At 49.5% G+C, this 25,152-nt stretch overlaps 1 protein-coding gene and 1 pseudogene across 1 annotated transcript in view; one reads left to right on the plus strand and one right to left on the minus strand.

The window, feature by feature from the left end:
* The first annotated feature begins 2,760 nt into the window (after positions 1 to 2,760).
* The window catches only part of ARAP1 (ArfGAP with RhoGAP domain, ankyrin repeat and PH domain 1), a 44,261-nt gene continuing 21,869 nt past the window's right edge, over positions 2,761 to 25,152 (plus strand). Inside the window, exons 1-10 of the mRNA XM_016208488.2 lie at positions 2,761 to 2,834; positions 8,179 to 8,716; positions 19,477 to 19,640; positions 20,242 to 20,309; positions 20,941 to 21,071; positions 21,185 to 21,340; positions 21,725 to 21,794; positions 22,089 to 22,209; positions 22,600 to 22,802; positions 23,195 to 23,301. Of these exons, the coding sequence (XP_016063974.2) occupies positions 8,208 to 8,716; positions 19,477 to 19,640; positions 20,242 to 20,309; positions 20,941 to 21,071; positions 21,185 to 21,340; positions 21,725 to 21,794; positions 22,089 to 22,209; positions 22,600 to 22,802; positions 23,195 to 23,301 (1,529 nt within the window). The 5' untranslated portion in view covers positions 2,761 to 2,834; positions 8,179 to 8,207. The remainder of the gene's footprint in view (positions 2,835 to 8,178; positions 8,717 to 19,476; positions 19,641 to 20,241; positions 20,310 to 20,940; positions 21,072 to 21,184; positions 21,341 to 21,724; positions 21,795 to 22,088; positions 22,210 to 22,599; positions 22,803 to 23,194; positions 23,302 to 25,152) is intronic.
* LOC148091979 (small ribosomal subunit protein eS12 pseudogene) lies at positions 24,600 to 25,139 on the minus strand (annotated as a pseudogene).

The raw sequence follows: 25,152 nt of genomic DNA on the forward strand, positions 1-25,152 counted from the left end.
TGCCTTGGGGGCAAAATAAAGGGGGTGTGCATAAAAAACTCAATAATTAAGATAAATAATAATTTTTAAAAATCAATATTGATGAAAAAAGTCCAAGGTAAACAAAATATCCAAATTTATTTAATTAATTTATTTTTAAATATATTTTTATTAATTTCAGAGAGAGGGAGGGAGAGAGAAGTAGAGAGAGATAGAAACGTCAATGATGATCGGCTGCCTCCTGCACACTTCCCACTGGGGATCAAGCCGGGCATGTGCCCTGACCTGGAATCGAACCACAGTCTCCCCGATCATAGGTTGATGCTCAACCTCTGAGCCACGCCGGCCGAGCAAAATATCCAAATTTTAAATAAAGAGGTTTAGTATCACCAGTTCTTTCTTTGCCTCTGGCTCTGGCATGGTTCAGCTCCAAACTTTTTTCTTTAAGGAGCTGCTTCTTCCAGGAAGCCTTCCCTGACCCCTGGCCTGGTGAGGGCCATGTAAGCTCTTTTTGCTGGCTGGGTGGTGGGTGACCCCCTCCAGCCTGAGGTCTGACTCATGCTTCCAGTGCCTTGAATGGAGCTGTCCTAGAAGGTTGTGAGTGTGGAGTCCCTGAGCCTGACCTCGATCTGAAGCCTTTAGTGCAAGAATAGGAACTTGAGAGAGGCCCAGGATGGGGCTGGGTCCATTGCAGCGACTATCACTTTTGAGAGGCAGTGAGCAGAGAGGTTGAGAGTCTAGGGCTGTACTGTCCAACAGAAATATAATTTGAGCTATAAGTGCAATTTAAAATTTTCCAGTACACATGAAAAAGAAGCATGAAGTTAACATTTATAATATACTTTATTCATATAGCCAAAATATTATGATTCCATTATGTAATTAGTAGAAAAAGTTATTGAGATATTTATATTCTTGTTTTTTTGTACTAAGTCTTCAAAATCCAATTTGTATTTGATACAGCATACTTCATTATGCAGCCACATCCTGAGTGTTCAGAAGCCATATGTGGCTACTACTACTGGTTACTGTATTAGACAAAGCAGGTCTCGAATACTATATTCTAGCTGCCCCTTTCCTAGCTGTGTGACTTTGGGCAGTTATTTAATCTCTCTGTGCCTCAGTTTCTTCATGTTAAAGTATGAGGTATGTACTTCATGGGGGTTGCTGTAAGGATTAAATAAGCTAATTAAAAGTGATTAGGGCCTTGGCGGGTGTGGCTCAGTGATTAGAGTGGTGGCCCTAGGACTGAAGGATCTCAGGTTCGATTCCCAGTCAAGAGCATGTACCTGGGTTGCAGGTTCAGTGGGACTGGGGCCCGTGCAGGAGGCAACCAATCGATGTTTCTTTCTTTCCCTGTCCCTTTCTCCCTTCCATTTTCTCTAAAAAAATCAATGGGAAAAATATCCTCAAATGAGTATTAACAACAAAAAAAGTGCTTGGCATACAGTGAGGACTATTTATGTCGTCTATTATTCTTTGTTTGAATCGTCATTTGAGTAGCATTGCCATTTTTTGCCAACTCTTTTTGAAGTACCAATTACTTAAAACTTATTTTTAAAATACTCACTTTTAAAACATACCCCTATTTTAGCTTCGGCCTAAGAAATAATTATGGAGTCTACTTGAGATAAATACCTGACTAGTAAGTTAAAAAGCCATCATGTAGAGCCCAGCAGTGCCATTTACTCTGCCCTAATGGCAGGAAAGGTGGCTTTGCCCAGGACCTGCCCATTCCACCTCCTCCCGAATAAGAGCCCCTTCCATCTGAGCTTGCTGGTGGCCTGCCCTCAGGGAAGGCTGGGCCATCTGAGCTTGCTGGTAGCCTGCTCTCAGGGAAGGCTGAGCCATCTGAGCTTGCTGGTGGCCTGCCCTCAGGGATGACTGGGCCATCTGAGCTTGCTGGTGGCCTGCTCTCAGGGAAGGCTGAGCCATCTGAGCTTGCTGGTAGCCTGCCCTCAGGGATGGCTGGGCCATCTGAGCTTGCTGGTGGCATGCCTACAGGGATGGCTTGTTCTTTCTTCTTGGCTGGAAACACCTCTTTTGGCCCCCACACATAGGAACAGGCCTATTGTATCTCATGCCCCCACCTTATTTGCAGCCCCTCTGTTCTCACTGACCCCATGGCTCCCAGGCTTAGTGGAGAGGGTCCTGTCTCCCTGGGTCTCCCCAGGGTCCCCACCTCTCTCTGACAGGCTCTGTGTTGTTGGGGGAAACTGTCTCAGTCATGGAGCTGCATGTATCTTCCCTGTGTCTTCCCTGGGGGAGGGCTAGAGAATGAGGCATCTAGACGCTCCTTTACCACCTGTGTGGCCTCGACCTCTGAGCAGGCCTGTCTGTGAAGGCCCCAGCTTCCATTAAGCTCCCTAAACCCTGCTCTCCTCTCCCTTCTCTTCCTGTACCCTATTCTATGTCTTTTCCATTTGTCCAGGTCTTCTTTTGGCTTCTCATTAACACACCAAATTTTCCTCCTACAGATTGTGCACATTTCTCATTAAGTTTATTGGCTTTTTATATTTTGTGATGCTATTGTAAATGGGGTCTTTCATCCTGGTTTTTACCTGGTTGTTGCTTATAAGTATCAATTTCTGTTATAATACTTTTGAACCCACCTCACTTTCTTCCCTCTTTCCTTTCCCCATCCCTCTTCCCCTTCCTCCTTAGCCTTCTTCCTTCCATTCTCCTTTCCCTTCTTCCTCCCTCCTCCTCCTGACATGCCTCTGCTCCAAGTAGCCTTGCCTCATGGGTTTTCTCTTCTATTCCTGTCCTTGCAGCTTCCACCGCAGGCCAAGATGAGCTGCTGTTCAGAGTAGCTGCTGCCTTTGTGAGGACCAGTGTCCTGGGCAGCCCAGCAGGTGAGTCGGGAGATGGGGAGGGGGAGGGGCTGGGTGTGGCAGGCCAAGCACCAACACTGAGGTTGGGGAGGAGGCTTCATGGTCCTGTTTTCTATTTTGAAAACTGAGGTTGAGAGGCAGAGAGAGGGTGAGGCCCAGAGACCTTGAGAAGAGCCTCCCAAGAGGGCTTGGAAGGGTGAGAGGGGCAGGGACCACAGGGTTAGGGGGTGAGGTGTGTGTGTGAGTGTGTGTATGTGTATGTATGTATACCTGTCTATTTGATTCCCTTCTGTGCCTGGTGAGTTACCATCTCTTTCTCATTCCCAGATGATCATGTTATCTTTTAAACTGTATTTATATTTTTGAAAAATGATACAAAATTAAAAAGGTACAGCTGCCAATACTCCTCCACAAAGACAGTTTCTTATAAACCCATCCAGAGGTAATTTGTGTATATGTGTGCTATGTGTATGTGGGTTTTTATTTTAAAATTAAATTTATCGAGGTACCATTGATTAACTATATGATTAATTTATAATAATATAAATTTCAGGTGTACAACATTATATTTTGATATCTATATACTCTATTGCATGTTCACCACCCAAAGTCTAGTTTCTTTTTGTTACCATATATTTGGCCCCCTTTACCCAATTCACTCTCACCCCACCCCCTTTTTCCTCTGGTAACCACCACTCTGTTTTCTGTTATTTATGAGATTGATTTTGTTTATTTTATTAGTTCATTTGTTATGTTTTTTATATTTCACATGTGCGTGAAATTGTAGTTTTTGTTCTTTTTTGTCTGACTTTTTGCACTTAGCACAATACTTTCAAGATTCATCCATGTTATCACAAATGGCAATGCTTCCTGTTTTTTATGGCTGAGTCATATTCCATTGTTCATATATGCCATATTCTTATTCACTCATCCATGATAGACATACAGGTTGTTTCCATGTCTTGGCTTTTGTAAATGATGCTGCAGTGAATATTGGGGTACATATGTCTTCACAGATAAGTGTTTCCATGTTTTTGGGTAAATACCCAGAAGAGGAATTGCTGGGTCATATGGTAGTCTTATTTTTAATTTTTTGAGGAACCTCCATCTTTTTTTCATAGTGGCTGCACCAGTTTACATTCTTACCAGCTGTGTATGAGGTTTCCCTTTTCTCCAACACTTGTTATTTCTTGTTTTTTTGTTAATAGCCACTCTAACTGGTGCGAGGTCATTATCTCATTACAGTTTTGATTTGCATTTCCCTGATAAGTAGTGATGTTGAGCATTTTTTCATAAACGTTTTCTTTTTCTTTACCCAGATATTTACATTATAAGACACTTTTCTGCACCTTGCTTTTTCACTTAACAATAAATCTTTAGTATCATTTTATATTAACTGTAGACTCTGCCAGTAGGTAATTTTAGTTGAGAGTGTGCTAGTTATAGCTTAATTAATTCTGGAAGAACTGATGTTTTTATAATGTTGAGAGCTGGATTATCTAAGACATCAAATGTATTTCTGTTTGTGTCTTCCTTTGGGTCCCTCGGTAACCTTTTAAAAAATATTTACATAGTTCAAAATTTAGGTGAGAGGAAAAGATGTGGAGTGGAAAGGCTCCCCACCAGCCAGAGGTGGGTAAAGCTTGATCTTCAGGCTCCTTCCAGGGCCCAGGTATGGGCCCGAGCAGTGTGCACCCATGGTCATGTGTTGTACATTTTTACAAAAGTAAGATATTCTTTTTTTTAAAAATTAAAATAAAATTTTAAGTGGAGATCTAATTGACACACAACATTATATTAGATTCTGGCATATAACAGTGATTCGACATTTATATATATTGTGAAATGCTAAGTAAGATATTTTGCATTCTCTTTCTTAAACAGGACATTCAAATTGTATAAGCTTCAGACCCAGGGAAGTCTGGCTTTGCATCTGCTCCCTCCTGTCCTCTTGGCCCTCATTTTTCTTTCTCCCAGGCTTAATGGAGAGGGTCCAAGAAACCTTGTCTCCTATGTACCTTTTCAGAGATATTTTATGCATTTACTAGTAGATGCATACTGATCTATTCCTTTGTTTGTTTGTTTTCACATAAAAGGCAAAATGTTATGTATACTGTTTTGTACCTTTTTCTTTTTAAAAAAATATATCTTTATTGATTTCAGAGAGAGGAAGGGAAAGGGAAAGAGAGAGAGAAACATCAATGATGAGAGAGTAGTAATTGATTGGCTGCCTCCTGCATGCCTCCGACTGGGGATCGAGCCCGCCACTCGGGCATGTGCCCTGACTGGGAATTGAACCTCAATCTCCTGGATCCTAGGTCGAAGCTCAACCACTGAGCCACGCCTGGCCAGGCTGTACCTTTCTTTAGTCACTTAACAACATATCTTGGAAGTTTCATATCAATATGAAGGAGTTTTCTCATTTTGTACAGTCTCTCAGTATTCTACTGTGTGACTACACCATAATTTAGTTAACCATTCTCTGGTTTATGGATGTTTTGGTTATTTCCAACCTTTTGTTATTTTACACAATGTTTTAGTCATAACCGTTTATGTATGTCATTTTGGATATGCACCAATAAGACTGCAAGATAAGTAAGTGTCTAAGGATGGCTGGATCAAGGGCAGAAGCACCTGGGGTTTTCGCACCTACTGTGTGGCCTTGCCCTTCCCAGAGGCATTCTAGCCTGCCAGGGAGAGGAATGACTCACCTATCACCACTTAGTAGGGGGAGGTATAGTTCTTTTCATCTATTTAAGAACCACTTTTATTTTCCTTTCTGTGAATTTCTCTGTTCATATCCTTTGCCCATTTTTTTTTAGGTTATTGATCTGTTTCTTATTTTTAGGTGCTTTTCAGTTTTTAGGAAAGTCAGTCCTGTGTTTGGGATATAGATGGCAGATATCCCCTAGTTTGTCATTTATCTTTGCTTATGGTGTTTTTTATCATGTAGGAATGTTTAATTTTTATATATTTGAATATTTCACTTCTTTTTTATCCTTCTAGGTCTGTATCATTTCCAAAAGGGTTTTGCTCTCAGATGATTTTTAAAATCCTTTTATGGTTCTATTTTTTATAATCAAATCTTTGATCCTTCTATGATTGATCCTGTTGTAAGTTGTGAGGTAGGGGTCCAACTTAGTTTGTTTCTGGATTGCTCCACAGGTATCCCAACAACTTAATAATATATGTAGTTTTAATTTCTTTTATTATATACTAAATTCTTATATGTATTTCAGTCTATTTTTCAATTTTCTGTTGTTTAATTGATCTGTCCAGGTGCTGGTAACATGTACAGTCATCCCTAGGTATCCATGAGGAATGGGTCCTTGGATACCAAAATCCACAGGTGCTCAAGTCTCTTATTTAAAATGGTGTAGATCAGTGCATGCAGTCAGCTCACTGCATCAGCAGACTCCCAACTGTGGACTGAAAATATGGAGGCCCGACTGTACTGTTTTAATTACCGTGGCTTTATGTGTTTTAATATGTGGTGAGGCTGATTCTCATTCTTTACCCTTCCTTTCTCTCACCCCCCCCCCCCCCCACTTCCAGAATTTTCCTGGGTCTTCCTGCTTGTTTATTTTTCCACATTGACTTTCAAGTCAGCTTGTCTAGCTCAAAAAAAGAGAAACATTCTGTGTGTGCTTAGTAGGATTGTGCATGTTTATAAGTGAGAGCGAGTTGGTCTCTTTATGTTGTCTTCTGTCCTGGAGCATACTGTGGTTTCCCATTTTGTCCAAGTCTTCTTCTCGGTTCTTAGTAACATTCCAAATTTCCCCTCCTACAGATTGTGCCCATTTCTCATGAAATTTATTGGTGTTTTATATTTTGTGGTGCTATTGTAAATGGGGTCTTTCATTCTGTTTTTTACCTGGTTATTGTTTGTAAGTATTGATTTCTGCTGTATTAATTTTGAATCCAACTACTTTACTAAATTCTTTTATTGTTTATAAAAGTTTCTCAGTTGAGCTTCTTGGATTTTTCAACTCAAAATTCATATTATTGGTAACTAATAGATTGTTTATCTTTTCCCAATTTTTATTTATTTATTTACATTTTTATTCCTTGATATTAGAGAGAGGAAGGGAGAGAGATGAGAGAGAGAGAGAGAGAAAGAGAGAGAGCACTGATGTGTTGCTCCACCCATTTATGCATTCATTGGTTGCTTCTTGTATGTGCCCTGACCAGGGATCTAACCTGCAACCTTGGTGTATCAGGACAGCACCAAACCAACTGAGCTACCTGGGCAGGGCCTTCTTCCCAATTTGTATACCTTTTATTTATTTTTGGTCTCTAGAACTTTCAGAGCAATGTGAATAACTAATAATAGTAGTAGTGAAATGGATATCATTGTCTCATTCCTGACTTTAATGGAAGTTTTTCTGTTGTTTTTCCATTAAGCAAGATGCTGGTTTTTGACTTAAGGAAGTATCAATATATTTTAATTTTAGTAAGATTTTTATTTGTTTAAGTACCCTGTGTATTGAGTTTTATCATAGGCCTCTTTTGTGTCTGTAGAGATGATCAGATGACTTTTCCCTTTTGGTCTGTTAATAACCATCTTCTCTTTGCATCATCTATTTCTTGGCTCTTGCCAAGCCAGGAGCTCTTAAGTGTGAGCATGGGACCTGAGTTCCATTGCCCAGTGCAAGGCTATTTTGAATGAACAAATGAATGAATGGCCTTTCTTATATATTACTCCTTTTCCCCCTTGGTAGTGGGAGGGTTTACTCACTCATAGGGCCAGGACCCCACAGACTTTGTGGCGCTGAGTTGACTCACCTCCTGTGGCATTTTACTTCCTCCAGGGGCATGCAGATGGGGTGAGGCTCAACCCCTAGACTGGGCCTGTTGGGGGACCAGCATTGGTATCCATCAGTCTCATCCATACTAAGTTCCTTGGCCTGGCCCTTAGCTGGGAACTGGTGCCTCATAAGGAATTGGGCCCTTGCCAGGGTCTTGCAGAGGGCAGAAGTGTGTGTGTGTGTGTGTGTGTGTGCGTGTGTTCACGCACCAGACACAGCCATTGGCCAGCCTCACAGCAGTGACTGGGGCTCTGGATAGGGGTAAAGGGTGGTACCAACTCAAGCTCCTGGAAGGCGTCCTAGAGGAGACATGAACTGGGTGCTAGGCAGCCACAGGGGTAGGGTGGGGGTGGCTGGTTTCAGGCAGAGAGAAAAGCCTATCTGTTCAGAGACCTGGAAGTACCTGGCCTTGCCTGGCACGTGGGGCATAGGGGAGAAAGCTCAGGGATAGAGCTTGACCCCATGGAATGAGAGAGCCACAGAAGGAGTCTGGTTGGCGAATTACACTTGGGCAACCATGCTGCTGCTTCTGACCTGTGCCCATATATCTATTCCAGGTCTGGACAGAGCCCTGCTGGCAGGAACCATGACAGAGGCCGGGGATGCAGCACTGTTGGTGGCCGAGTGGCTGCAGGCACTGCACCTGGAGCAGTACACCGGGCTCTTTGAGCACCACGGACTGGTGCGGGCCACAGATTGCCAAGGCCTCAGCGATGCCCGCCTGGTGGACATGGGCGTGTTACTCCCTGGCCACCGCCGCCGCATCCTGGCTGGCCTGCTCCGTGCCCATGCGCCCCCAACCCCAGCACCCCGCCTTGCCCCACGGCCCGTGCCCATGAAACGTAATGTTTTCCGTCCACTACCTGCACCCACCACTCCACCTGAGCCACTGCCCATGGCTAGAGAGGATGGAGGACTACCCACTGCCCCACCCATCCCACCGCGGAGGAGCTGCCTTCCTCCTGCCCGCTTCTCTACCCCGTCCACAGCTGTCCCAGACCCTGTGCTGCCCCCACTGCCTGCCAAGCGGCATTTGGCAGAGCTGAGCATTCCACCTGTGCCCCCTCGCACTGGGCACCCCCTTTCATCTGTGAGGTGAGTGGATGCCGCCCAGGTTGGGAAGTACATGGACAGAGGATTCTAGAGGGTTGAGGGGGAGTTTGTGGCTTTTGGCACTGTAGTAAGAAAGACACTTTAGTGAAGGGAACAGCATGTGGAAAGCTCAGAGGTTGGAAGTGTCTTCTGGATTACTCTGGGCAGACTGTGTGGCTGGACTGTTGGGTGAAGGTGGGATATGCTGTGAAGGCCAGATGGGCAGCCAGGAAGGTTTTAAGCAGAATGACCTGATGAAAGCTGAGTGCTGAAAGTATGACTCTGGCTACTGATAAGGTTGATGGGGTAGGAGGCTAGGAGACCACTGAGGCACAGGGCCAAGTGAGGGGTCCCTGCTCAGGCTGTGTGAGAGAAGTAGGCAGATTGGAGTGAGTTGTTTCTAGAATGGACAAGACTTGAGGACAGCCAGAGTGTGGGTGGAGAGGACCTAGGGAGCTATAACAGTATCCAGGTTTCCATCTTGGATGGACAATTGTGCCATCACTGATTTGGGGACCTAGGGACAGAAGTTAGTATGGGAGGAAGCCTAGAGTTCAGGGTGGGGCCTAGTAACTAAGATACTGGGGGAGGGGTGTCAGGCTATGTTCTACAGTCAGGAGGTAGCATGTCCAGGAAGCAGGGAGCCTCAGGTGATGAGCTTGTGGGGGAGTAGGAACTGTCCAGGGTCTGGTGCTTGTGCTCTGTCTCTCCTCTTTACACAGAGAGACCCTTCTCAGGCCTTATCCTACTTCCCCTTCCTCCTCCTCAGGACTGTTTTCTCCCCTCCTGGCTCTTGGTACTCCTTGTTTTCTTGCGTTTCCTCCTATTTCTGTCGCCGTCCCATTTAAATTTCTTCACATGTGCCCTCCCTTCCTGCCTTCACTCGGGTGCCTAGCCAGAAGGGAGCATTCCCAGCTGAGGCTGGATGTGTGTTCAGGGGTGTAATGGAGATTTATTTCAGGACTCAAATCTAGTCAGCCTAATCCAGGAAGGCTTCTTGGAGGAGGAAGTGATATGGTTGGGCTTTGAGCTGTGTGTTTTGCTTATATGATCTCATTTGATCCCTGCAGCAAGCCTGCTGGGGAATTTGTGTCCCATTTTCAAGCACAGAAACTGAGACTCAGAGAAAGGAGGGGAACACTGGCTAGATACATGCCAAGTACATGCTCAAGGAGCCCCTGTGAGGAGGGCCTGGGAGATTTTTCCTACTGAGAGAGAGGCATTGAATAAGGTGCCTTGAAGGCACCCCAGGGCTGTGGTGTTTTGAAGTCTGATTGGTAGAAGCACAAAAATGGGTCGTACCTTTCCTGGGTCCATACAACTGGGGACAGTACTAGGGCTCCCCAGGAGCCTGGCTTGCAGCCTAGATTGGAGTTTCCTGGTGCCATTGTGCCCTCTAGTGGCCATTGTCCTGCATACAGGAGTAATTTCTATTTCCTTTAACTCCATCGTTAGGATGGGAATGTGTGTGTGTCTGTCTGTGGTGCAGTGGATAGCATTGGGTAAACAAGGGCAGGAGGTAGGGCCATGTTCACAGGGAGCTCACAAGGCTGAGGAGGCAAAACCCCTAGTGGGGGAGTGGAGGTCTGGATACCTGCTTAGGAGGTAGGATACCTGGAGCAGGCCCAGCTAGCTTTGTGACTCCCATTAGGAGCTGCTCTCTGAGCTTATTTCCCCTTCAGGTACCCTCCTTGGCCTTTCATGGTCCTTCTGGTGCTAATAGTTTAGTTCAGGAGACTTGCTGGGTAAAGCAAAAGCCTGTGCACTCCCCAGGGTACCGGCCTCCACTCTCAGAGCCTGTTTTAACTTAACTACTTAGCCAACCTCTGGGGGAGGCCAGGCTTCCATGGTTAGGAATCTGGCTCCTTGTAGTGAGAGGACCTGAAATTCATTCCATACTGAGAAATTTTGTAGACAGTTGCTCACAATTCCTTAAGGCAGAGTGTGGTGGGGCTGCCAAGCTTGGCTTCCTGTGTCCTGGGGCCTTTGACATTTGGAATTGCGGACATCTGTAGTCCCAGTGCTCTCAGGGTGTACAAAGTCCTTAAAGCTCATTGATAGAAGAATTCACAGCAGCCAGAGCCTCATGTATGTGTACTGGGCGAAAGTTGGGCAGGGTAGGAGCCAGGATGGAGCCTGATTGGCTACCCCATCCCTTCACAGCTCCTGTGGGAGACTGTTCAACCTGGCCTGGTCTGCACCCTTGCAAGATATGGCCTTCCTGTTCTTGTTTGCACCCTTCAGTGATGGGGATCTCACTCTCTCAATCTTAGGATCTCTTACATCAGATCATGTGGGGGCTGAGTGAACATTTCTGCCTCGCTCCAGCCCATCACAGGCTCCCCAGTGGAATTTGGGATTATCTGCTGGGTGTGTATGTGTGTATTCTTGAGATAGTGACTCCATGTGTGGCCAGTTTGTGTGTGCATGCACTCCCATAGGTGTGTATATTTGTGCGAGTGTCAGGGTAGTAGTATGTCTCTATTTATACATCTACACAGTTTCTAAAGGAGGTGATGTGTGATCCTAAAATGCCATTTCAGTGGTGACTTGTGAGTTCACCAGGAACCTGTGTACATACATGTGCCCATGTGTGCTTTGGGGTAGGGACTTCAACAACATGAGTCCATTTTTTGAGTGCTTATTGCTATGGGTGGTGACTTGGTAAATGTAATATTAATGTTCTGTTAGGTATGAGCCAGTGTGTACAGGTGATGTCAAGGAGTCTGAATGTCAGCTCCATTAGGGCTGAGAGCCTTATTGGTTTTCTTTGTCGCTGAGTCCCTACCATCTGGAACAGTGCGGGTGCCTAATAGGCCCTGAGAAAGTGTCTGTTGTGTGAGTGAATAGACAAAACTGACATGAGCTTCTGTACTGCTGCCCTTAGTGCCCACTGGACACTGAACAACAGGGTTAAAGGGCCCTGAGCTCACCACCCCAGATCCCTTCCCCCACCCAACCCATGTCACCCAAGATGTCTTAGAAAGGGAGAGCCCTTCAGAGGAGACAGGCAGAAAACCAGCAGCAATGGGGTCCCTTCTGCCTTGCCCTAGCTGGGTCAGGACTCTTAGAACCTGGCTCACCATTCTGGCTGGCCTGGGAGGACCCCACTTTACCCCCAAAAGGTCTGCACTCCCAACCTTATTTAAGACTATAATAGGGAACTTGCTGACAAGCCCAGAGATGCTGAGAAATTTGCTCAGTTATGTAGCCCAGCAGATGGAAGCAGATGTTCAGACTCTGCTCCTGGCCTGGGGCCCAGACTACGCAGCTCCAAGTCTCATAGATGTGAACCCTCTGAGCCTGCTTACCTGAGAGTGGCAGAGGGGTCAGTTCTGATCCAGGGTTCCAGGGTCACTCCACAGAGTCTCTCCTGGACTGACCTGAAGCTGGAGTCACAGTGCAAGGTCCCCTACCTGTGCCCTTGACTGCCCTGTAGCCTGGCCAATCCCTGGTCTTCTTGAAGGCTGATCACTGTTGCCGCGGCAGAACTTGCTCCCTTCAAAGAGTCTCTTTCCCAGCCTCTCTGGGCTTCTTTGTGGGGGTGGGGAGGGGCCAGCGAGGGCCAGGGCGGGCCGGGGCTTCCTGGGTGTCCACTCAGTAAGTCCCTGCTAGATGGCACTGGGGCATTTCGTCTCATTGCAGCTTGGGGTGGGGATGGGGGGGCGCCTGGGGGCGGGGAGGAAGTGCCTGCCCCGGGGGATTCTGGGTGACTTTTCTTTTTCTCAGTCAGTGTTTTCAGGAAGTATGTGTTGGCCAGGGCTGCAGGGGTGGGGGAAGCGGAGAGCAGGAAGCCAGGGGAGACCAGGGCTGGAAGCAGACACACAAACACACACACGCACGCGCACACGCACTCCATAGTTATACACAGAAACACACACTCAGACAAGTGATCAGAGACACTCAGAGATACAAATCACAGGCTCACAGAGCCACACCTGGGCCCAGATTTAGCTTCAGACATATCCAGGGAAGAGGTGCCAAGAAGCCTGCGAGACCAGCCCAGGTTGGACGTGGACTGGCCGGGCAGGCACACAGCACACTTGAGCACACGCTGGTCCCGCTGGGCCAGAGCTGTGGGAGTTCTCAGGCTCAGGACCCGGCAAGCATCTGAGGGTGAGCAAGGGGCAGCCTTGGGCTGGGCTGTCTGCAGAGGGGGAGGGAGGCTCCTGAGGGCCAGGCAAGGGAAGAATCCTACTTTGTCTTCCTGTCTCCTCTGGGCTGTGTTTCTATGGTGTTCTCCCCATTCCTTTTTTTACTCTCAGCATTTTCTCTCTTCTTTCACTTTTCCCATATTTTCTGTTTTTTCGCCTGCCCTTTCCTTTTCTCCTTTTTCCTCTTCCCTCCCTCTGCATTGGGATTTCCAGTTTTCCATCTCCCTGTGGGCCTCTCTCCTGGGTCCACTGGGAGCCCATGGTACCTGTTTACTAGATCACACAGAGTATTCCTCTGTGGGGTCTCTGCCCTTTAGGGACCCAGTGCTGATCTCAGTTCTAGCTCCCCAAACCCCACTGAGGATTCTCTCAAGAGGCTTAGTTGGGCATCTCTCAAGTTCAAGTTCAAGAGTGCTGTGGCTCTGGGCAGCTCCTACCTGAACACCCTTGCTCTCCCTGCTGAGTCCAGGGTAATAGACCTGCCAAGGGCTGGCATTTAATTGGCCTGGTTCTACCCCTTCCCTCCAGGGCTGGTGTGTGGTGGGTGCCTATGTTGTTGGGCCTCCCCTCCCCTCAATTGCTGTGGTTTTCTAATGAACTCAACAATCCTGTGTTTGGATCACTGGTGATGTAGAGATGTTTCTAACCAGGTCCTATCCATGCACCAGCCCTGTCCTGCATCCTCAGCTCATCTTCCATAGAGCTCAGCAGACATCTGCACCTTCTCCTGCAGGCCAGCCCTGGGTTGGGCAGTTGAGATGGGGGAAGGGGTTCAGTACAGTGTGAGCTCCCTGAGGACTGAACTTCCTCACCCTGCTACCCTCTAGAGCCAGCACAGAGTCAGGCCCAGGAAGCACATAGAGCTGCCATGGGAGACCCAGGCCTCTGTCTCCTCCTGCCCACAACAGGGCTGGCCTTTGAGGAAGCTCAGTATAGACCTGGTGGTAGATGAACCATGAAGGGCACGATAGACTGTGTGAGCTTAGAGAGGGGAGCAATTGGGTAGACTTCCTGGAGGAGGAGGCGTGTCCTGAGCACAGTGGAGTTGATTATCTGGATCACTGTGGGGATTAAATGAAAAAAGGCCCCCAGCAGAATGCTTGGCACATAGTGGGTACTTAGCAAGTGGTAGCTCTTGTTCTAGGAAGAAGTGTTAAGGGCTGGGTGAAGCTGTAGTTGTGAGGGTAGATGTCAGGTTAATTGAGCACTGCTCTGTGTAGGAGTAGGGGAGCTGCGTACCCTCTCCTATGAGCTGAACATGAGGGGGTGGTGATTATTCAGTCATTCAGTGCACTCGCTGAAACCCTCCTCTGTGTTGAGTGATGCCGTAGCATGAAGAGGGAGTGGCCCAAGGGGGCTCACAGCATGTGCCGAAGTTACAGACATCATATCTAAGCATGTAAAACACCAGGAAGGGCTTTCTGTGCCATGACCTGGGCAGAAGTCAACAGAATAAAACCATGCTAGAGGAGGTGACCTTTGGGCTTCATAATGGAGAAGGAAGGGCAAGAGCTACTGTGGAGGAAGCAAGAAGCATAGGACTGAGGCCTGGGCCTTGTGTAGCCAGCGAATGAGGAAGCAGGCAGCTGGGAAGTCCTTATGGGAAGGGAGGGTCAGGGTAGGAGACAGATGTGTTTAGATCGCTGAGCCTGACCCCACCTCTTGGCCCTGGTGGTGAGAGTCCAGGAGCTGGGATTGACCTGGATCCCTCCAAGGCCTGTATAGCCCAGGGGGAAGGTCCTAACTCTAGGACAGGATGTAGGCCTGGGTCCTTGGGTCCTGTCAGTTCAGTGAAGCAAACATTGACAGACAGCTATACTGAATGATCAGAAGTGTGGAGGCTGGAGGAGCCCCAAGGGGGCGCCATCCTAGCCTGGGGCATTAGAAGAGCCCCAGAGTGGAGAAGGGTGTATGATTTGGATTTCTTGAAGGAGGAGTAGGAGATGGCTGGACACGAAAGGGTATTCCAGGTGGAAGGAACAGCATTTGCAAAGACCTGAAAGTATGCATTTATGGAATGCAGCTCAGTCAAGGACAGCTGGAATGTGAGTGGGGGATGAATTCAAGGCCAGCCTGAGATATTCAGACTGCCCCACTCTGTGCCCCACCTGCCCTTATGGGGAGACTTATTTCTTTTTGTCAGAGATTGATGTAGACAGAAAGATATGAAGGGAGAGCCAAGGGCCACCCTGGAGGAGGAGGTTCCTGACCCAACCTGTAGGGCCTGAGACTCCTTCAGCCACAGCCAGGGTGAGAAAGTTGTGCTGATGACATATGGGAGTGGCTCTCCTTACTGAATGATCAATAACCTTGGAAGCAGATCAGAGAGGAAACTGAAGCTCAGAGATGAAGTCCCCTGCTTTGTCAGGTCACAAACTGATGGGTGGTCAAGATGGGATGCAAGCCCAGGTCTGTCTGGCTCCAAAGCTCTATTAGCTAGAGTGACCACACACACATCTCATTTTACCTGGGACAGGCCCTGTCTACACCTGTTACCCTAACATAATTATTAATAGTGCCTCTTTTAACTCTCAGAAATGTTCTGGTTTATACAATTAATTATATGGTCCCCCTACTCATACCCATTCTGGCTTGAGACCCCTACGTGTAAGTTCGGCTGTGTATATTTTCCCTAATCCAGTAAGACAAACCTTAGACTGAGGGCCCAGGGTGGGGTGGATCAGCCCCTGCCCATGAGTACCCAGTCTTGCTGCGGTCATAGTGGGGAGATTAGAGGGGTCTACATGTCACTTGGATAGAGGAGAAATGGGGCAAAGGAGCAGGGGAGCCAGGGGTGAGGCAGGGGGAAAGCAGCTCTGCATCTATCTGTATCTCAGAGGCTGCCTAGAGGCCAGGTCCATTGAGCTGTGTTTTAAAGTACAGATGGGCTTTCCATGGACCGAGATGGTAGGTACAGGACAGTGAGGAAGAGGAAGCCATTTGAGCCTTGGTGGTAGGGCCACTGAGGACATGCTTAGGGTTGGGGCCGATCTTCTGGTCTAATGGGTCAGAGGTCAGTGGGAAACATCCCAGCTGCAGATTGGAGCTGGCGCTGCTCTTAGGGGTGCAGCCACTGAGTGTCCAGGGCTCCAGCTGGGGCTGGAGCACTCTGCCCCTTCCCCTGGGGTTTTCCCACATGCTGTGCCTTCCTGACACCACTTCTCCTTTTCTGGACTTGACCCTGACTCAGCACAGCCTGGTTCCCAGTGGTAGGCAGGCAGGGGTGAGCCAGGAGGCTTCCTGGAGGTGGCTAGGATGAAGTTTGGAGATTCATGAGGGTCCCCCTTGCTCCCACCTTCTTGGCACATAGTCCTTGTCCTGTGAAGGCTGTGCTGGGAGAAGAACCCTTTGCATTTGTTACTCTCTCCCGTTTTGCCATGTTCACAGCAGTTATCAGAGCTGTAATCACATTCCCTCTTGGACAAAACATCAGCTTTAGAGCTGCCTAGATCCTGAGTCTGGGTGGGATGTGAGCAAGTCGGCCTCAGAGAAGCCCTCACATCCTGGCTGTGGCCTTATTTGCCACTGGTGGTTGAACTTGCAGGCTGTGGTGCTAGACTACCTGGGTGCAAATCCCAGCTGTTGAATGAAGGGCAAATTGCTTTGTGTCTCTGTGCCTCAGTTTCCTCAGCTGTAAAGTAGGGAGAATAGTAAGCCGTATCTTACAGAGCCCTTGTGATGAGTAACTGAATTTAATTCATGTAAAGTACTAGAAGACTGACTGCTGGGAATACACACACACACACACATACACACACACACAATTAATAAGAATTAATTAATCCAGGTCTTCACTTATTTACTAATCCCTGCTGAGTGCTGGGCCCACCATAGTGAGTAAGGTAATATGGCATTTGCCTCAGGGAGCCCACATGCTGGGGAGGCCTCAGGATGGGCAGATCCCTCCCAAATGATCGGGACAGTGATGGAGGACTGGGGGCCAGAGGTGGGAGGACCGATGCTATTTGGGCTCTGAGGATGCTCTGTTGCCACCACTTTCTCCTCAGTTCTGGACCTCAGTCCTGGGGGAGGTCGGGGAGCCAGCCCACACAGCCCTGCTTGGCTAGAAGGGGTAGAACCGGTTTCCATCTCCTCTGGGCCAGTCTGACTGGTCCTGGCCTGACAGCTTGGAGTTCTGCGCTCAGGTGATCAGGCCAGGCCCTTAAAGGCCCCTTCTTGGAGGCTGGGAGGCTGTGTGTGATGGTTGCTTTGCCTGTTAAGAGGTCTCCAAGGGCACTGCACCTGACTAGCTGGGTGCCAACACCCCCAGGTGATGCCCTTAGGCCTGCAGGGACTCACTCATTCTCTTGGTCATCATTTGCTTTCCTCCCAGCCCTCATAGACATCCTGTCCATCTACCTATCCGCCCATCCACCTATTCACCCACTCGTGCTGTCCGGCCATTTGTCTGTCCACCCACCCATTCATTCAGCACGCTCTTGTTGCTGACTCAGCCAGGCCCTGCACTGGGCTGTGGGAATAAAGAATCAAATCCAATGCTGTGCCTGCCCTAACAAGACCTAGGGTCAAGTGCCAGGGACAGCTTGGTGCAGTGCCTACCAGGGGATCTTCTTAGGTCCAGCTAAGCGTTCATGCCCTTGAGACTAATATAAGCCCGCTTGGCATCAGATTCCCTGAGAAGCATATAGAGGGAACAGCTGGCCACCAGGGCAGTGGCAGGTTTCCCTTGGCTGTGGGGCCCTCATAGCTGTCAGTGCCACTGTCCACAGAGCTGTCTAGGAGCCATTCTCTATAGCCTTCTAGGGGAGAGCTCAGGGGTGAGGGACTGAGACTCACAGTGCTCAGGTGTGGGAGCCACCCTGGCTTAGAAATTCTTGCCCCAAGGGGCCAGTATGTCTTCCAAAAACTCCACTGGTACAGTTTTAGGTTTCTGCATGGATGTGCCTGGATACAAGCCACCACATTCAGAGAAGCCCAGAGCTCCTGCTTCGTCACCAGGTGGTGACCCCTTATAGTTTCCCCCAGTCCAGGTACAGGTCCTCACTCAGGCTACTTTGCCAAACACAGTGCTGCCTGGGAACATGGCTGACATGCCACCTTTAGCAGGTTTCTAGGAGAACAGAGTGAGGAAGCTAGCTGAAGATCAGATTCTTACACAGAAAGGCAGTTTCATTCATTCTTTGCTCAGACATGGAGAAGAGACAAAATACAGGATGATACCGAAGGAGACATGTGTCCTAAGAAGTACGAAGACTGTAGATTAAGTGTTCAATTCCTGGCTCAGATACCAGCACAATTGTCTAAAGCTCATAACAAAAGGGAACATGGGCAGGGATTGGGGGAGCATGCAGGAGGCATCAGGAAAGACTTTCAGTGAAGGGGACCTGAGTTTGGAGTTAAAGGATAAGTAGATGTTCCCCAGTCAGAGACCAGGAAGCAGTGTATTCCTGGAAGAGGCAACAGCAGGAACAAAGGCTGACATCATGGTCACACCCCAGCCCTTGCTTTTGTAGTCAGTTGTGCACTGTCAGTCACTGCCAGGAACATGGGGCAATAGGCCAGGCTGAAAATAACCCATGGGGAAAGTTGCCCACACACTCTGGTGCTCCTCCTTGGCCCCTGCTGGACACTTGCAGAGACAATGGGTGGGGCCAGGGCTGTAAGGCTCAGACACCTTCCAGCTTGTGGTCCCTGTACATCCCGTGTGTTGGCATACAACACTCCTTGTCTTAGTTAATCCTCCAACCCCCCTGCCACGTTGGAGATATAGTCCCCACTCTATAGAAGAGGAAACTGAGATTTATTGAGGCTAGTTGCTCACCCCAGGACACATAGGAACTAAGACTGAGACAAGGTTCTAACCCACATCTCTGATGCCAAAGCCCTTTGGGAGACTTTCAGCCTTCAGGGAGCAGTGTGATCTGTGCTGAGGCAGACAGACAGGAGCACTGTGGCTGTGGGAGCCCAGGAGTCCCTGAAGGAGAGTTGGGGAAGGGTTCCTGGGGGAGTGATAGCAGAGGTGGAAAACTGGTGTGCAAGAGGAGTGTGGTGGGATCAGGCGAATTTGAGAGGTCTGAGGGCATCTGGGGAATGGTGAATATCTGTTTCTGGGATAAGAGAGAAGGTGGTCTTGAGCCAGAGACCCATGACTCAGGGCCTTAGAACTTGGTTTCTGGGGCTCTGATCTGCTCCCTTGGCCTCAACACCCATTTCATTTCTGCCCCTGCCATTTGCCAACATACAACTTCTTATCCTTGAAAGTTCAGCACAAGGCTCACCTCTTCCAGCCTTCCCTGACTCCCCAGGCTAGGATGTAAACCACCTACACTCCATTCTGATCTCCATTCCTCTTCTAGAGTGGTGCATATGGCTAAAGGCTAGTTCTGGTGACATGTGACCATGTCACAGTGATGCAGCTGAAGAAGGTGTCTACTTCCTGTAGGCTTTGAGGAGCTTGCAGGGTTTGGGGCAGGGGAGTGAGGTGAGGAGAGCTCCTATCTGAGTTTTTGGAATGAATGAGTTTTGCTGAGGTCAGGTGAGCTGGGGCCCAGTGGGTTTGAGTCCTTACTCTGCCGCATAGTGATGCTGGTCCAGTGACTCAACAGCGCTGATCTAACCCTTATTGCCCAACTTTTTGTCTGTTTCCAGCCTTCCCTACAAGGAGGAAGAGTTACTGTCATCACCACCGTCATCCTCTCCCCCACCAGAACCTGAGGAGCCCCCAGACACCTTCCCCCAGGGGCCTTACCAGCCCCCATCTCCCAGCCTCCCAGAGGTTCCCCCAAAGCCTCGTCACCTGTTCCCAGAGTTCGGTGAGTGCCATAGCCAGGCCTGAGGCTCTGGGTGAGTGGCCTGGCTCTGGGCCTTGAGGAGTCTATGAGGATGCAAAGTTTGCATCCCCCTTTCTGTTGGGCCCTGCCACCCACCCCCTGTGTGGCCCTGGTTGGGACAGCATCATTCTCTCCATTCTCAAAATAGAAACAGCACCCACTTATCCAACCAACTGACTGTTAGGTGCAGGCACATGGCAGACTTTCTGAGTTGCCCATGGTTTAAAGTTGGGGGTTATTTTCCATGATCATTGTTGATTTGCTGCCCCCTCAAATTGCCCACTTCTCTTGATTCTCGATTCATGTTGCCTTTTTTAGACAGTCCCCCACCCCTGACCCCCAAGCTTGCCACCTCTTCAGACCTCCATGTGGTGGCCAGGCACCCCCTAGTGCTGTCCTGTGAGGCCCTGAGAGTATAAATAGCACTTCCTGTCCCCTGTGCTTTTTTTGAAAGCCAGGTCAGGCTGGGGGTGGGCGTCTTTCTTGGGCTGAGAGTGGCCTTTGTGAAGCCAGGCCCAAGTGCCCAGGAGGGGAGGCCAGGCTTCTTGCTTCTGAGTCTCTCCCCACCCCTTTCTCTCCCCAGATGACTCTGACTATGATGAGACCCCAGAGGAGGGGCCAGGAGCCCCAGTTGCTGTGATGACCAACAAGGTGGGGCAGGTGGTGGTTAGTGTTTGGGCTGTCTGCTGTCAGTGTGGAGGGAAGGCTGCTCAGCTGCCTGCAGGCCCTGGGGACCACCAGATAGAAAATGGGCAACCGTTCCAGGAGAGTTCCCTTCCCCCTTCATTGTCTTGCCATGCAAGGGTCGGGTCAGGCATAGTATCCCAAGTCCCAACGCTGGGCCAGAAATCTGGGGGGTCTGGTTTGTGGCTCCAGCTCGTCTACAGCTGCATGTGGATGGCTGTGTGTGGCCTCTTCTCTCCCTCGGTGTTGTGAGCATAGCTATTGTAGGGTATCTGTTCCTCTGTCTTTGTTTCACTTTCTGTGTTCTCCTGCTCTCATGTCACCTTCTCTGAGTGTCTTAACTCTCCACCTCTGAGTCTTTCTGTTTTAGTTTTTGTTTGTTTGTTTGTTTTGTCTTTGATCTGGGCTGGTGTGGCCCTCTCACCCTGGGCCCCTGTGCAGTCTGCTGGTGGGAAAAGGGGAGCGTGAGGAAATAAGTAAATGTGCTAACTTGTGTGGGTCTGAAATAAAGTGGGCAGAAGGGAGCGTGGCAGCCCCTGAGTGGGTGTTATCTGGGTCTTGAAGGGAAGCATGACACTGAGTGGGTCTGGGGGGCCAGGAGGAGCCTCCAGTGAGCCGAGTCCCACGTGCCGTGCGTGTTGCCAGTCTGCTGAGCGAGGGGGAGGAACTGTCGGGGGACGATCAAGGGGATGAAGAAGAGGATAACCATGCCTACGAGGGCGTCCCCAAGTGAGTGCCCACCTCTCTTGGGTGGCTCTCCCTTCCAGCCCTGCCATCTCCTCAGCCCCTACCCTCTTGAGCTCCCACCTTGACCCCCCTAATTCCCTTCCTTCTTTCTCCAGTGGTGGATGGCACACCAGCAACCTGAGCTCAACCTTGCCCAGCAGCCTCCAGATCCCCCAGCTCCCACCCCACCCCATGGATCTGCTGCCCGGGGGTCCTACCCCCATTGCACAGGTCATCAAGGCTGGCTGGCTGGACAAGAACCCACCGCAGGGGTGAGTGAGGCCGGTTGGGTCCTGCTGGTGCCCTGCATGGGGTGCATATTGCTCTAGTACACTGGTGTCATGGATCTGAAAACCAGAGAGGTTGAGGTTATTTGAGCAGGGCTCCCCCCATGGAGACTATAACCACTGATGATTGCCACAGGACCTATGTTTTATTACCCTTAATATTGGGAAGTCCTACTTTGAGTCCAACTTTAGTCACTCTTGCTGTAGGTAAAGTCCATCTTCTCAGTGACCATTTGGGATCCTTTCTCTCTTGGACCTGGCTGTTCCTAACTTTGTATGTGGCTGCCAGCGGGGGCTGGGGTGATCCTAGAGCTTCTCTCATAATCCCCAATCCTTTGCTCTGTTGCCCCTTTGCCTCTGCCTCTCCAGATCTTATATATATCAGAAGCGATGGGTGAGACTGGATGTAGATTACCTGCGATACTTTGATAGTAACAAGGTAAGGCCTGTGTTGGTCCCTGATATGACCCCCCTGTTCCAGCCTGGCTTGACATTGGACCCAGGCAGAGTCCCTCTCCAGATGAGTTCTCACCAGAGCTCCAATCTGACTCCTTAAACCATGTTTTTCTGGCCCATCGGCCAGTTGTAGGCTGTGGTCAGAGTCAAGGTAGGGGTTATCCCTGACCACCTGTGGGAGATGGGGCTGTAGCCTTCATTTCAGCTGAGGTTGAGGAGGGGGGCCGTGCTGGGCCTCTGAGGACCCTCCACAGTACAGCTCCTCTCTCTTCCCCAGGACTCCTACTCTAAGCGCTTTATCTCTGTGGCCTGCATCTCCCGTGTGGCTGCTATTGGGGACCAGAAGTTTGAAGTGATCACGAACAACCGGACCTTTGCCTTCCGGGCAGAGAGTGATGGTGGGGAGCGGGGCAGGAAGAAGACTAGCAGTTTGGCTTGATAAGGGCGGGAAGAGCCAGGGCACAACTGCTTCTCCCACATAAAACCCAGGGAGGAGTCAGCCCTCTGTGAGGTGGGGAATGAAAGCAAGTACCCTCTGACTGGGTCTGCGCTTGAGACACCCACTAAGTCCTCAGAACCACATTCCATTTGCAGGGGGCAATGGGCTCAAATAGGCAAACGCGCTTGCCCAGTTTAAGTGTCGCAGCTGGGATTGGAGCCTGAGGTTGTCCAAGTCAGACAACTCAGATAAAGTCAGAGATAGGTGGGCTAGTCTGGGCAGGCTTTCTTGTTCTTAGGTGGCCTACTGCCAAGCTGAGCTCTGGCTTTCTCGTTTCCCTTACCCACAGTGGAGCGGAAAGAGTGGATGCAGGCCCTGCAGCAGGCAGTGGCCGAGCAGCGTGCCAGGTCTCGGCTGTCTAGCGCTTCTCTGTTGGGTATTCAAAGCTCAGAGCTGCCTGACCGTGCTGGCAGCCTGGAACTACGTGGCTTCAAGAATAAGCTGTATGTGGCTGTGGTTGGGGACAAAGTGCAGCTTTACAAGAATCTAGAGGTATGAAGGGGTGAGCCAGGTTGCTAAACCTCTCCCCCGCCCCATGCCCACCCGGTCCCTCAGCCTCTCCTTTGCCCATGTGGTCTTTTAGGCCTGACCTTTTCCTTTTATTGTTCCCTGTTCAAGCCCAGCCCTTTGCCTGTCTTTCTTTCTGCCCTTAGTCCCGATTCCATCCCTTGCCTAGTCCCTGAGCATTACCCTCCTATCCTATTGCTACATGGCCTCTGAGCCTGGGTCCATTTACCTATGCCCAGATCCCTGAACCCTCCCTTATCTCCTTCCTAGCCACTTTCTAGTCCCTAAGGAACCACCTCCCCCTCCTCTCTACCTCTCCCTGGGCCTTGAGCTCCACCCTCTAGGCTTGCCCTCACTCCTTCCCACCTGCCTGCCAGGAATACCACCTGGGCATCGGCATCACCTTCATCGACATGAACGTGGGCAATGTGAAGGAAGTGGACCGGCGTAGCTTCGATCTCACTACCCCCTACCGCATCTTCAGGTGAGCCTCCATCGCTCACCTGTGTCCTTCCTCCTTCCCACTGTTCTTGCATTTGTGGGAAGATGCCCCTTCTTCTAGGGTGGATTTCTCCTCCCTTCCCAGCCCTGCCTACCCCTGCTGGTCCTTTACCTTCACTTGCTAACCTGCTCTGACCCCTCCCTTTTAAGAAATCTCACTCTTGCCCCACCCCCCTCTGGCGATCACCGTCCCCCCTTCCCTGCCACAGTGCTCCGAGAGTTGCCAGAGTTACCCATAATGGCTTTCTGCACCACCCACTCACCCTTCTGTACTCTCTAGTCTGCCCCGCTCCCTCCAGAGTGTTCGTCTGTCCTCAATACTTGCTTGAGATCAATGGCTGCTCTTCCCTCCTGTCTCCTGGGACCTGTTCTTGGTACTACCTCCTGAACCTCTAAGACTCTGCCAACATGGTTTCCTCTGACCTCAGCTGTCTCTCTGTGTTCTGTCTTCCTCTGTCCTCTCCCTGTGCAGGCTCGCCTACTCCCAGGCCTTCAGTCGCCACCTCTAAAGCACTGTGTCATATCTGGTTCAGATCCCATGTATTAGCTCTGCTGCCATGACAGAATACCATAGATTGGGAGCTTAAACAGCAGAAGTTTAAGTTCTCAGTCTGGAGGCTGGAAGTCCAAGGTCAAGGTGCTGTCAGTGTTGATCTCTCTTCCTAGTTTGTAGAAGGCTGCCTCCTCACTGTGTCTTTACATGGCCTTTCCTCTGTGCGCACGTGGAGACAGAAAGCTGTCTGGCTTCCCTTTCGGTCTTGTTGGATTAGAGTCCCACTCTTATGACATTATTTAACCTTAATTACCTCCCTAAAGGCCCCTTGTCCAGATGCAGTCACATTGGGGTTAGGGCTTCAGCGTATGGCTTTTAGGAGTACACAATTCTGTCTGTAACATCTAGGGTGATTTATACCACTATACCACTGTATGATCTGGGCAGATCACTTAGCCTCTCTGTGCCTCAGTTGTTTCCTCTGTGTGTAGGATCCTGGCAATCTTTGTAAAGCTGTTATCTGACATGATGTGCGGTAACTGCTCAGTCAACACCCCTACCCCTGTCATCATTGCCTTTGCTCTTAGCTCAAATCTCTGTCTGTAGCAGGGCTTTTCTCCTGAGGTCTAGACCTGAATATCTAATAGTTCTATGGACATCCTCCCCCTTTAACTTCCTTTTCAACTCACTGTTCTTCTTGGGTCCCCTCTCTCACCGACGGGGACCCTTGTCTGTCCTACTCACCCCTGTGTGTACCCATCATCAAACCTGTTCTGCCTCTGTTGCCCTCACCTCCTGGTCCCTCCCCTCTGCCCCTCGCCATCTTGCCCTAGGCCTGTGAGCCACCTGGCCCCACACCTGCCTCTTCGTCCTTGGCTGCCAGTCTCTGACCACCAGCGTGGTCTTTTTTCCTTTTTCTTAAGGTTTTTATTTGTCCATTTCTTGCATTTGAGGTAATCTTTGATGACATCCTTGGCCTAATATTCTTTGCCATCATCCTTAAGTACCACACAACTGCAACTAACCACTGTACAGAGTTTTCCTTCTCTGTCAGTTTTACAGGGGCCTGCCCAGTCACCGAGTTTCTGGTTGTCAACCTTAATTAGGTTGATTTGGTGTTCAGCACCAAAGGCTCCCACCAACCTGACGAATGCAGGCTCGCACAGTTGGGTACAAGCACACAAAGATGGGCTTAGCACCTCGCTAAGGCCTTGGCAGCTTCACAGATTCCACTGCTAGGCCTTCGTCGATGAGGGGTCTTCAGCACCTCTCATAAAGCACTGTTAACAATCCGTTACACCTGCAGCAGCAGTGTCTTCTTTGGCCATGGTGGTGGGTTAT

Source organism: Miniopterus natalensis, chromosome 11 (genome assembly GCF_054644295.1).
Source record: "Miniopterus natalensis isolate mMinNat1 chromosome 11, mMinNat1.hap1, whole genome shotgun sequence".
Lineage (NCBI taxonomy): Eukaryota > Metazoa > Chordata > Mammalia > Chiroptera > Miniopteridae > Miniopterus > Miniopterus natalensis.